Genomic DNA, 12,938 nt, shown 5'->3' with positions numbered 1-12,938 from the left:
ACCGATAATTGAATCCTTTTATATCTAGTGGTATTTTGCCCTTTATCATACAAAGATTACCGGTACCTGCGAACAAGGAGACCTTCCCCCCTGCGAGAAGAATCGACGCGTCCGAGATAATTGGCAACACGCGAATACGTCATGAATTATTAATGAACACAGAATTATGAATATTTCAGCGGAAAGTAAACGCGAGCTCGCTGCTCTACGTGCGTTCTCGGGCGCTGTGTGCGTGGGTTTGTATGCCCGGAATATATTGATGAACCCTCCGCAATAGGCTGTGCATGTATGGCTTCGTCGAGTGTACGGGTATATCCCTGCATGTATGCGTAGTATGTGTTGTCATCATCTACCTTAGATCGAAGGGTTGAGAAGCGGGCTTTACAGCCCGAGCGCTATGCCAGATGTACCGGCTGCAAAAAGCAATAAAACAAGCATGGATTAGATGATATACTGACGAGGATTCATTTTGCAAAAGGGGAGACTTTACTAGCCGTTTCGGCTGACAGGGACAGCAAATTTAGCGGCGAGAAAAATGGCTTCTCCTCAATCGTTGAGCAAACCGGCGGCCGCCCCTTCTCCGGGACCTTCCCCGCCCGGCCCAGCGCCTGGTGCTGCTCAAGTAGCACCGGTTTTACCCGAGCTGGATTTAAGTCACCTAACAGAGGAGGAAAAATCTCAAATTTTGGCGGTTCTGGATAGACAGCGTCACGAGGAGGAGAAACAGGCTAAGCTGATACGGTAAGTAACCAGGAACGTGTAGCTGACATTGCTTCCAGATAATTTTATGCCGACCACTTGTGCGTCAGTCCTATATCGTCATTAGTGGCCTGACCATTGGTTTCATCGCTGCTGCGCGCGCGATCGCATCCATCGAAATGGAATATTAACTAAGAGTACATTTGCTATTAACACCGCTAAAAATCATAAGGTGATACAGTGATTGAGATGACCAGAACACCAACATAATCTTTCATCATCGCATTTGCATATATAAAGAGGAGAGATGCTGTAAGGAAGTTTTGAGTCAATTTTATGCCATCACAATTTTGTTCATCTTCCAACCTAATGTGTACACTTTGCTCCGCGGTATATGGAGCATCTATGGGTACCCAGTATTGCCAGGTGGTTATACGCGCGCGTACAGTCCTCCCGTACAAAGTCTTTGCGATATGTATGATGTCCTTGTGTTGAATGTTACATGTAATGCATGCAGAGAGCAGCTACATGCGTGGAGTCAACTTGCTAGCCATCTACGGCTGCCGTCTGTGCAGAACTCGTATTCCTCCTGTCCGTCCAATGTGATTATGAGTTGCGGTGAACTCCCCGGCTACGGGTGCCCCAGCATTAACGGACAGGACCGATAATTCCCTGGCAGATCAATAATTAGTTATTGTACACAGCCGCTAAGCCCCTGACATGTAGGCCCACTTCTGTTCAACACTCCATGCCTTGTGTACAAAGCCATGGCTGTTCTATTAGATACCCAATCATAAACACTGGCATTTATGCCCCTCCCTATGTAATACAAAGAAGACATCAGGTTTAGAAGCAGATGACGATTATTGGTAGGTGACCAGATGGAGAAACAAGCAATTCCTTGAAGGTTAACATCTGTATATCACATGAAGGGGAAAAATTCTACATAATTCTGCTGAAATAAGTTACTGAGAAAGCTCTCTTGCACAATCCCTTGTGTAATCTATATGTTGGAGATAATACATTTGTCTTTGAGGCAAACTAAATAGATGATGATTATTCAAACTGAATTATTAAACATGATTAAACATCTACAAGTATGTAAACAGAGATTTATGCCTCCCTAATTATCACATCTAATCCGTTGAGGACGAATCCCGAGTGTACGGAGGCAAGCATCTGTGGGAAATATGTGTTGTAGGAAAATCAAATTGTCCTCAACGGGCTCATATACAAACATCTGCAACTAGGAGGTATATATACTTTATATATTTCCTTTATATTTCAATCTGTCAATCTGAAAATCAAACTGTCCTCATCTGGCTAATATACATGCATTTGCAACTAGGAGATATATATACTTTATATATTTCCCATATATATATTTCCTTTATATTTCAATCTGTATCTGTCCCTCTCTGTGTTGCTATGATATCTCTCACTTATCTCTCACCTGCTATAAAAATTCCTGTCTTTCAGAGCTATATGTTTATATATTTCTATTTCACATCTCCCCTGTTATATCAATGGGATTCATTTATATACTGGAAGAGAGAGAGGGAGAGAGAGAGAGCAAAAGAGAGAAAAATAAAGAGAGAAGAGATTAAACTGAAAGAGAACTATATGGAACACACAAAAGGGCTTATTATCAGTGAACTATCATGACAATTTAGCCCATTGTTTATTCTGTCTTTCTTTCTCAAATGCTTCTTGCAGTATGTCCACTATATTTGCATTGCAGCTCAGCAACACATCTCTACTCACGTTGCTATATAAACACACTGCCTGCATGACAGTAGGAGGTCACATACTATGTCTGTTGGGAATTTTGAATCTTGGAATAGACAGAGTTAATGAGAAGACAGGTTACACCTGTATCACATTCGTAAATGCCTTGTGATTCTTCAAAATAAACCAAGTGGTTATATTACTTGTGTTTATTCATAGATCGTTATTCTTTAAAAGCTTATCCATGCTTTATAAACATTTTTTTCTATGTGTGCTATGTACAAGGGCTGCACCAAATCAAGCCATGCTTATGCAGTAGCCCTATTATTCATTGTATTGCTGATACATTTCTGCTGTACATTGTATAAAGGCAATGAAGAAAAAATAATTTGCTAACAACTGATGTTTATATGTATGGCACCAGCAATGTATGTATACATATACATGTACATGTATGTTCATGTACAATGATAATACAGGGACCAATACATCAAATCAAATCAAATCAAATCAAATCAAATCAAATCAAATCAAACAGATATAAAGATTGGAGCAAATGCCTGTAACTGTTGCAGCAACATGTCATTTGCAGCCAGTCAGTAATAAGGAATTTCTGGGGTAATGATGGCAAAAGAAATGTTTGTTACTTTAACATTAAACTAGTTTTGTAGTATCAAATACATGTATAGGTGTCACATTTTGATGGCGAACTCTTTCTGTTTTACACCCATATCATAGGGTATTTCGCATTGCTGATATTGTTACATACCATCCTTTGATGACTCCTGTTTAAAATTGAAAAAGAGAACAGGAAAAATAATGCTGAAGGGAACAGTCTATAGTTTAACCCGTTGAGGAGAAGTCCCGAGTATACTCGGGCAGGTGTCTATGGGAAATGGGTGTTGTAGCAAAAATCAAACATCCTCAACGGGTTAAGGGGATGAAGCACTGATCTATAAATCCCTGAACTGCTCAGAGATGTCCCCTCAAAAGTCACTCTACCAGCCACAGCCAGCAATGCATGTCAGTGTGTATGTGTTTGTGTGCATTTGTGTGTGTAGTTTAGTGTGTGTTTAAGTGCGCTTTCTTATCACCTAGTTCATATCTGAGTATGTTCCTTGTACTCTGCAATTTGAGTATACAGTGTACACAAACTGAGACTTGGAGACTTGACAATAGCTATGGCCTGGGCCACTAAAATTGATGTCAAGCCACTAAATTTAAAAAAGACTATTGTTTAACCCGTTGACGACGGTTTGATTTTGCTACAACACGCATTTCCCATAGACACCTGCCCGAGTAAACTCGGGACTCGTCCTCAGCGAGTTAATGGCCCAATCAGGCACTTATAAAACCCATTGAGGATGGACTGATTTTGCTACAATGCGCATATCCCGTAGACACCTCCCCGAGTATACTCGGAATTCGTCCTCAATGGGTTAGGACCCAAATTTGACTTTTATGTTTCTGATTATTTCAGGTCACTATAGTACATTTCTATTTTTGGGCTACCAAAATTTCAGATTTAAAGATTTTAGTGGTCCAAACTAGCCACTAGACAAAAGTGGTACAAACAAGTTGCCCAAACCCATGCCAAAGTATTAATTTCATTTTTTCATTCATTAAGTGCCAGAAACCTCTGTGAGTGCTAATGGTTTCACTCCGTGAAGAATTAGATAGAAAGTGAAAGACATACAAGATGTAAAATAAAAATACAGATGTTTAAATTCTGGCCTGTCATGCTATAGTTGGAACCACTGCAAATTAACCCGTCGAAGATGAGTCCCGAGTATACTCGGGCAGGGGTCTATGGGAAATGCGTGTTGTAGCAAAATCAACCCATCCTCAATGGGTTAAATGCAATTTTTATAGATTAACATGATAATTTTTTTTAATCACCAATATCTAATTGGTTATAACTTTTTCAATGTTTGTCTTCCTTTTTGAAAATCTCCACTGGTAAACTGTGTTGGTAATATGCAAGTTTTCTTAAATGCATTATGAATTTATTCAAAACAGGAAGTCTCTTTTGAATGTAGAATATCTCATGTTGCAAGTTATTTTTAAAAGAATGCACTCAAATGTCTGTTTTAACAGTAATTCTGGTACAATTTGCCTTTTACATCTGAACTCTGATTCAGCATACTTATGTGAACTTTTCACTTCTTTAAACAATATGTTTGTTCGTTTGTTTATTACCTTTGGGAGATGGTATTGTCTATTTGCTTTTTTGTGTAGTTGTTTCCCTATTTTTGGTATGCTTTTGTTGTTTGCTTTTTGTGTGTATGGGTTGGTAGTCCTGACTTAGTGTAGCATAAACCAGAATTTAGGGACTTACCAATTCATAGGACAATTGATGCATCACATTCGTTCATTCAATTCATTCAAATACATTTTATGATATTCAATATCAAACCACTTCCTCTCCCCCCCCCCAAAAAAAAAAAAATAGAAGGGACTGACAATCATTTAATTCCCTCTATGGTTTTTTGTGGCAATTGGTTTTTCAAATATGTCAAAGACAAACTTTGATACACTCTATTTTGAAATCAAGATAGAAAAAGGGCAGCATCACAAATTAGATATGGAACCATATCTTAGAATGATGAGATTTAGAAATAACATCTCTTTTTGATGGCCTTTTATGATGCATTTCATAAGATATAATGGTATTCATAGAAATCAGTCAGTGTGAGACATGTAAAGAGACAAACAACTGAATCAAGCTTTTCTGCACACTCTGTTTCTTTGTTCAGTTTTTTAGAAAAAACATGACATTTAGCCTACTATGATGCTTTTTTGTAACCTTTTTCCTCTCTACAAGTGGTGGAATTGTTGTTTATTAAGATAGGTACAGGCATCGACACTAGTCTATAACACAGAACTAACGCCCTTTTGGTTCTCAGTTTGGTACGTCGTTATTGCCCTTATCTACCTACACAGATGCTTTGAAATGCATACGGTGCAGCTAATCTGCACCATGGAAAGGTTAATGGTAGTTATTTGGACAAGTCGTGGCAGTGTTGGGACGGATGTATCGACGCTTGAGATCACATGCAGTAGTTTAAAAGTGGAGCTATTTGGTCGATTTTTATGAACCGCATATCATCTTTATTACTATTGAAATTGTTGTTTTCATTCATTCACCTTTCTTTTTCATTTTTTGACATTTCCTGTTTCTGAACCATGCTTTAAAGTACTCATTAATCCTGCCTGTATGAAATGTTAAGTGCAGAGAGGTTAATGCCCTAATTTCCTAAATGCAAGAATTCGAGCAGAAATTTACGAACAACCCTCGAGGCCTAACCATATATCTTGCACACGTTTGTATTTAAAGCAGAGGGCTATAAACTGAACGGTGACCAAAAAGCACAATGTTCCAGTTTAACCAAACATCGCTATTCTTACAACATTACAGTGGGCAGTCTGTGTTTATACGCGCCTATTTTTGGACGCCCGAGATCAATTCTTCCTCACCCGCTATTTTCCTTTCCAGACTGCAAGCCGTAGAATTACCCTCACACAATCAATACTCCTGCAGTTTGAATACGAGGGATGTTTTTCTCTACCTATGCCACGACGTATTTTTGTATTTTTCAGTGGTTTGTAGTCTGTTTCCTCTGTGCAGTGAGATGTACAAATTTTGTAGGACGTAAGGTTAAGGGTTTAATCATTGGAATGTGGTATCCACTCACCTCAGCTCAGATGCAGGGATGTATCTAGATGTTTTTAAAATGAGGAAGAATAAAAAGTAAAAAGTCAAGGCTTAGTACCCTTTCAGAGATGACTATTTAAAGATGTCCCCACCATGTCATATATGCAAACTGTGCTATGGAGGGACATGAGGAGAAGTTTGCAATATATTGGAAGAGAGAGATCTACACTTTCAATGAGAGAGAGAGAGAGGGGGGGGGGAGAGAAAACCATTTTAGAGAGGAATACATAATAGACACATGCAACCAGACCAGCTGCTGAAAGTTATACAATTAGACTATTCAAGGAGATTTGGTGGAAATAAGACAGATATAGAGATATATAGATATAGATAGGTAGATAGATAGATAGATAGATAGATAGATAGATAGATGGTATAGATAAACAAGGGGCCAATTGAAGGGGAGAGAGAGAATAGACTCATTTAGAAAGAGATATGTAGAGAGAAAGGAAGACTACATAGAGGTAGACAAAATAGTAGATGAAATATATCTGTGGATAGAAAGAGATACAGCATTAGGAAGCAAATGAGAAGGATCCCTGTGTTAAAAGCTGTTATTTCGCACACAGGTATCTTCCCAATTGTGAAGGTTACAGATATTTTTACTATAATTTTTTTTTTTTTTGATTTGACACTGAGGCTTTGCACAAGTGCACTAGGTTGTCTGTTTGCAATATTTTTGTGTGGTTTTAAATTTGCAGCCCTATAGTTATTGGGGAAATTTGCAAAAAATTAAACTTGTGAAAATAGCAGCTTTTGCAGTATGTGCTGCTTGTTCACTGACTGATAGATGAAATAAGTTGGAAAAGATGCAGAGATTATATTGTTTCAGATGGAAAATGAATAAAAAACCCACTAGTATAGACGAACACAATGGGTGAGTTGTATGTTTTTGTAAGCTAATATGCTAATTATCTCCTTTTATTGCCAAGCTATTCGATACTTAATATATACTACTACCATGACTACGGATAAGATACAGTTATGTACTTTTTCATCTCTGTACTTGTTTTATGGGTCGTTAGAGTATAAAATGAAGGAAAAAGATATCAAAAATATGACTTTTTAAATCACATCTATTTCCACATTTATCAGTCAGCATGATACAAACTGAATACGCTCAAATTATGGAACATTATAGGTATACAGAAAGTATATCTGCAATGCAGAATAATTATTTTCTGAGCGACCATTTACAGAGTGAGTGCATATAATGTATACTGGGCACACTTGCAAGGTGTATGTTGGATGGAGGAGAAATAGACGAATTCACAGAGTAAATGTTGTCTGATATAAATGTATAGCAGGTTACCTGGATTAATTTGATAGGCAGATAGAAATTTCATATACAACTGTAGTGGAGAAAGCCAAAGTAATCTTTACATATTTTTCTCTATGTTTTGGTCATTTGTTGTCCGCGCGCTCCTCATCTCAATCTGTAGCTCGAATTCAATTGGGACTATGCTCCATGGCAAGCTTGCTTTTTAGTAGGTTCCTTCATATTTCTTTAGCATTCATTCTCATATTCCGATTTTCATAGATCGACCACTATGTTTTATATGTTTGCAATATTCTATGTATGTCTCCAGCTGGATATCATGTATATACATAGACCCCCTTCCTTTCTTCTTCTTCTCTCTCTCTCTCTCCCTCTCCCTAACCCTTATTCCACGAGCATCATGTTGGACCCTCTTGTTTTTCTTCACTATAATGTTATTTGTTATCGGTTGCCAAACAGTCAAGCTTTGTGCTTATTATTGGCAATCGTTCTGTATGCAAATTATTAACACGTTACTCATGTAATTATACTACAGATGTATTGCATAATTGATGAAAATGATGAAAATTGTATAAAGTATACTACCGGTATTTTGTACTTTGTTAATGAAATTGCAGAAAGTTGATGTATTTGAAAAAAAAAATGGCATACAGAGAATAAATAAATCAAATCAAATCAAATCAACCCTATTTCATGTTGTAATATCATGGCTCCTACATATAGCTGGATATCATGTATTACTTAATTTTGTTACATTTGATATATATTTTTCATTGAGAAATATGAGAATAAAATTGAAATTGAAAAATATTAATAGTTCTACATGCACTTATAAAAAGAAATAGAAAGAGCAAAGATACAGATAAGGGTTAATAAAGAGTGAGATTAAAAAGGGAGGGAAAGAGAAGTATAGAAAGAGGGAGAGAGATTTTCTGAAAAGAGACAGCTACAGGGAAGTTACATCTGCGTGGGCGTCAGCTAGTTGAATTATGAAGTGAAGGTATACCTGGGATACCAGCTCTTCTTTAGATTACACCAAGGGTAGTGGGCTGATGTAGATAAAGAAGGTTCCACATGAGGCATAAAGTGGATTTATACCCCTGTGTATAACGTTCCAGAAAAAATACTGAGGGTTGAATATGATTGGTCTATATACAAGTGTCTTGTCTGCACTACTTGAGTTTTTTTTTTTTTGTGTGTGTGTAGGATTTATTTTATTGGTAGGAAAGCATAACCATGATTTACTGCTTCATCAGTGTGTGTGTATGTGTGTGTATGAGTATACTTGAGTGTGTCATTTAATTATCACACTATAATAATATATCATCAAAGTTATACCACAAATTTTCAGATGCATAGTATTTGGTTTGTAGTTGATTTGTATAAATGAAATGAAAAAAAAAATAGATTTACATAGTTCTTCTTTTCACATTTTCAACACATTTGAAGTGATTGTGTAAAATTGTGTAAATTCCATGAGCATTTTAAGGAATATAATCATAATAATTGATATTGTACAAACTATAGTTCTCATTGGAAAGAAGTAAGAGGAACACAAGTTCTGTCTTGATAGCTCAGTGTATCATGGCAAAGAAATCAAACTATCAATTCAATCTTTTGGTGTACGATACCATTATTATGACCATCCAGTGTAGCACGTTACCAACATGATCCCCAGATAGAATAGTTACAGTAAATGTTTAGAAAGAAACATTTTAACAATATCTGACTGGGAGACCCTGAGGAATGGCACAAAATAATGGGAAAGGTTATAATGCTGGCAATCTTTTTTGAAATATGTTTGTTGGTCTCTCCCTCCTTGTTTAGCTTCTGAACTAAACTTAACTTGAACTTGAAGTGGAACTGGAACGTTCACAAGTTAGTAACATAATATAAAGTTTAGGTACTCTTTGATATGCAACATTAACTAATTCACATTTTGTAGGAATTTCCAGTACTGCTCTAAAGACTTCATAAGACTACATAGTAAGAGTGTGTGTGGGGCCCTGTTATATACAAATCAATATTATGACGCATGCTTTCAACTGATTCAGCAGTGTATCACATGTATTAGATCAAGCCAGAAAACTTATTAATCTTGTTACTCAACATTGAGACCTTGCCTACCAAAGACTTGTGACACTTTCTCATAGATATATTTACATGAAAAAAAAAAAACAACAACAACAAAGGAAAATTACCTATGTAATTCTGTGTCCAGTTGTATACAAGGGTGTGGTTGCAGAGACTACATCACTGTAGTTCATGCATGTTATCCCTAATCAATATAGTTTTCTTGTTTCGAGCTGTTCTCCCATTGTCCTGAAGACGCAGGGGTGGCTTGGTCACCGAAGTGAGGTGTCACGGCAGAAGCACACAAGGGGCAGTTAAGAACTTCAAATATTTTTTTTTTTCACAGCCACTTAACCTTTTGGTTACAAGCACCGGGCATGCCATCATACATTACGCCTATGGGAAGTTGCAATATCTTGGCAAGCAACAAATTAATACTGACATTCTTGACATGACTGTTACATTCTTGTAGAGCTGGAAATACGTAAGATGTATTTTATAGGGAAAGAGGTGAAGATGTCGTAGCAGTTTGTGGAAGGAGCCCATTGTTGGTTCTTTTGCATAGAGAGGAAAGATGGTACCTATAGGGAGCTGTCACGGCTGAGTGGTTAAGACCATGTGGATGGACTGTGGGCTAGCTTCCATGTATGCAAGAGGTTCAAGACCCAGCCCAGCAGTACTGAGAGTAGCACCCTTTTGGCAAGGGGTGTTATCATCATTGCTAAGTCTCTATATACCACAGCCAGCTATTCACCTTACCACATAAGCCTGTGGAGCCTGCTGTAAATTACCACACAGTGCCTGTGGTAACTTTTATATTCTTGTGTTATTTTGTGTGGTGCCAACACATACCACAGCTGGAGGAATACCGCAGGATGCTATTTAGACCTTAAACCAAGGAAAATGATATGAAAGACCTTGCCATATCCCACATCCAACAGCATATGCTAATGGAAATCATTTAAAATAACTCTATTATCAAATTTGATTATAATCATATTGAATTTTTGTGTTTTTGTTTCTATACTTAAGTCTTGAATAAGTTGCACAAATGAATTGACATTAAAAAAAAGAAATTTTTACTTTAGATACTACACATGAGAGATTTTGTGTAATGCATTGTTAATTGTAAACTGTCACATATACCTTGTAATATCAGATAATTGTAATATCATTGTTATTACTATCATTGTTATCATCATTACCTTAGGAGGAAAGTGTGAAGTTGTATAATTGGAGGAGAATTTTGCAGGCGTTGATTTAATGAAAAGTTTGCTGAGGAGATATGCACTTTCTTTCTTCTTTCTTTCTTTTTGATTTAGAAGATAGTTAATCATGCATACAAAAACAACATACTATTTTAATACATAGATCAAAATAATGTAAGGGCAACATTTGAAGAGTTTTATTGCAAAATGAGCTTAGTGCCATTTTCAAACATTAGCAAAGTAAGTCCATCATCAGATAGAGCAATATTAAACCTTTCGAGTAATACCTCACTTTTAACATAGCAAGGAATATTCTAGAAGTTATGATTGAAAATATCCTGTATTTTCTTATGATTTTCTTTGTTTTTTAGCAGCTCTTATCACAAATATCCCAACTTAACAAGAATGAAGTTAGCTCGTTTTGCGATAAAACCCTTCATTTATATATGTCATAGAAAAGAATGAAAACTGCTCCTTCAAGTGATGATTGACTGATGTTGGAAGCAGTATAGCGCCATGTTCCTTTGAGCAACTCCACAGTCTGCTAATGACATCAGCATGGTAACATTTCCGCCGGCTTAATGAGTTTACTTCTACTCAAACCCGGTGTGTTCAATCCAGTGAAAGTCGCATTGTGCCGTATAGATACATGCCGCTATGGTTTCAAACGCGCATTCCCGTCTTGTGCACTGTACTGCATCTCCCCGTAGTCTTCTACTAAAAAAATTAGATGATACGTGCCCAACAATATCTCTGCACGTTCTTGAAGTATACTGCTGCTGTGTAGGAGAATGTTATCTTTGGTTTATGCGTTGTCAGGAAAATTATGTGCTTTTGTGTTTATCCAGATCATAGTGAATTTGTCTCAAGTTTTTTACATGTATGTCTTGAATCAGTATTTCAACCAGATCATCTGTGTAGAGTGTAATGTAAAGGGAAATGTTATTTCCTGTGTCAATTTCAAGCTCAATTTGAAGTTAAAACAACATTTTGATTGCAGTACCTGTAAATAATGATGTCAATATACACAAATAAATATACCTTAGTCAATGTTTTCAGCAAAATTTGGAATATTGTACATGTATGGAAGTCACAGATGTATGTAAATAAATGGACATGTGTATTCATGTATGTATACTTGACATATTCATACTCCCCCCTCCCCCCCAAAATAACAACATATTCAATGCTTCCCCCCCCCCCCCCCCCCCCGTGCTATAATTTTGATGAAGCTGTGCAGAGGTCTTGAATAGTTCTTAGAGTGTCATATTATGTTTGTCATTAAGTGTGTTCTCTTTGGTGAGTGCAACATGCAATTCAAACTTTTTTTTAAACTTTCTTTTTACTGTACAAAAGCCATCGACCAGTGTTTGCATATGTGTGCGATACTACAACTTTTTTATTCCATCTGGTAATGTAATAGATACTAAATGATTTTGTACTAATAAAACTGATTGCCTGGCTGTTGACATACATGTGTTACATTTTTTTAGCAAGTTAATACTGTTAAGGCCATCTTACAATATTCCTGATAGTAGTGTTGCATAGACACATAGGGGAGCCTATCATTGCAATGCATTGCATTGCATTATTGCAGACACAATGGAAACTAATTTAACTCATGGCATTTATGGAAATTGGATATGGAGTGCAACAAACCATAGAGAACTTCCAATATTTTACAGGTAGTGGATCAATATGTCATCATAGACCAATTCACAAAAGGGATGTGTGGGTGCATTAAGAGTTTTCTCTGTCAGAGCAGTCTGTATCTGTTTTATGTACTGAATAGAGTTAAAAGAAATTTTAATTGGTTTTATTGCGATCATGCTAGCCGGTTCACACACCAGGCTCTGCCTTAAACATTTGCATTGCAATGGCATTGGACAAGGGTCACCTTTTTGGGCTATGGAAGCCAAGTGTTCACAGTACATGTACACACACATCTACTTATATACCACCTATTTTACCAAAAAGAGGGCAGTTTAATGCTATGGGGCAGAGTGTACTATGGGGCAGTTTGGATACTATGAGGCTGGAGGCAATCATTGAATTTATGCCCCAGATTTCAACCAATCAGAATAGAGGATTCATCGAATGAGGTATTTTATCATGGAGAAAGTGAAACTGCATGTAGATTGCGACCATGACCTATACTGAAGAGATGTCTGTGCCACATTCATCATTTTTAGCTCTGATTTTCTATTTTTGGGCATCAATAATGTTTTTTTGGGGA

At 36.9% G+C, this 12,938-nt stretch overlaps 1 protein-coding gene across 1 annotated transcript in view; it reads left to right on the top strand.

The window, feature by feature from the left end:
* Positions 1-535: 535 nt before the first annotated feature.
* LOC140239925 (regulating synaptic membrane exocytosis protein 2-like) overlaps positions 536-12,938 on the top strand; it is a 196,227-nt gene continuing 183,824 nt past the window's right edge. The window contains exon 1 of the mRNA XM_072319743.1: positions 536-741. Within this exon, the coding sequence (XP_072175844.1) occupies positions 536-741 (206 nt within the window). The remainder of the gene's footprint in view (positions 742-12,938) is intronic.

This window comes from Diadema setosum, chromosome 16 (genome assembly GCF_964275005.1).
Source record: "Diadema setosum chromosome 16, eeDiaSeto1, whole genome shotgun sequence".
In the NCBI taxonomy this organism is placed as follows: Eukaryota; Metazoa; Echinodermata; class Echinoidea; order Diadematoida; family Diadematidae; genus Diadema; species Diadema setosum.
Note: the sequence above shows the minus strand (reverse complement) of the source record. Positions and strands in the feature narration are given on the sequence as shown.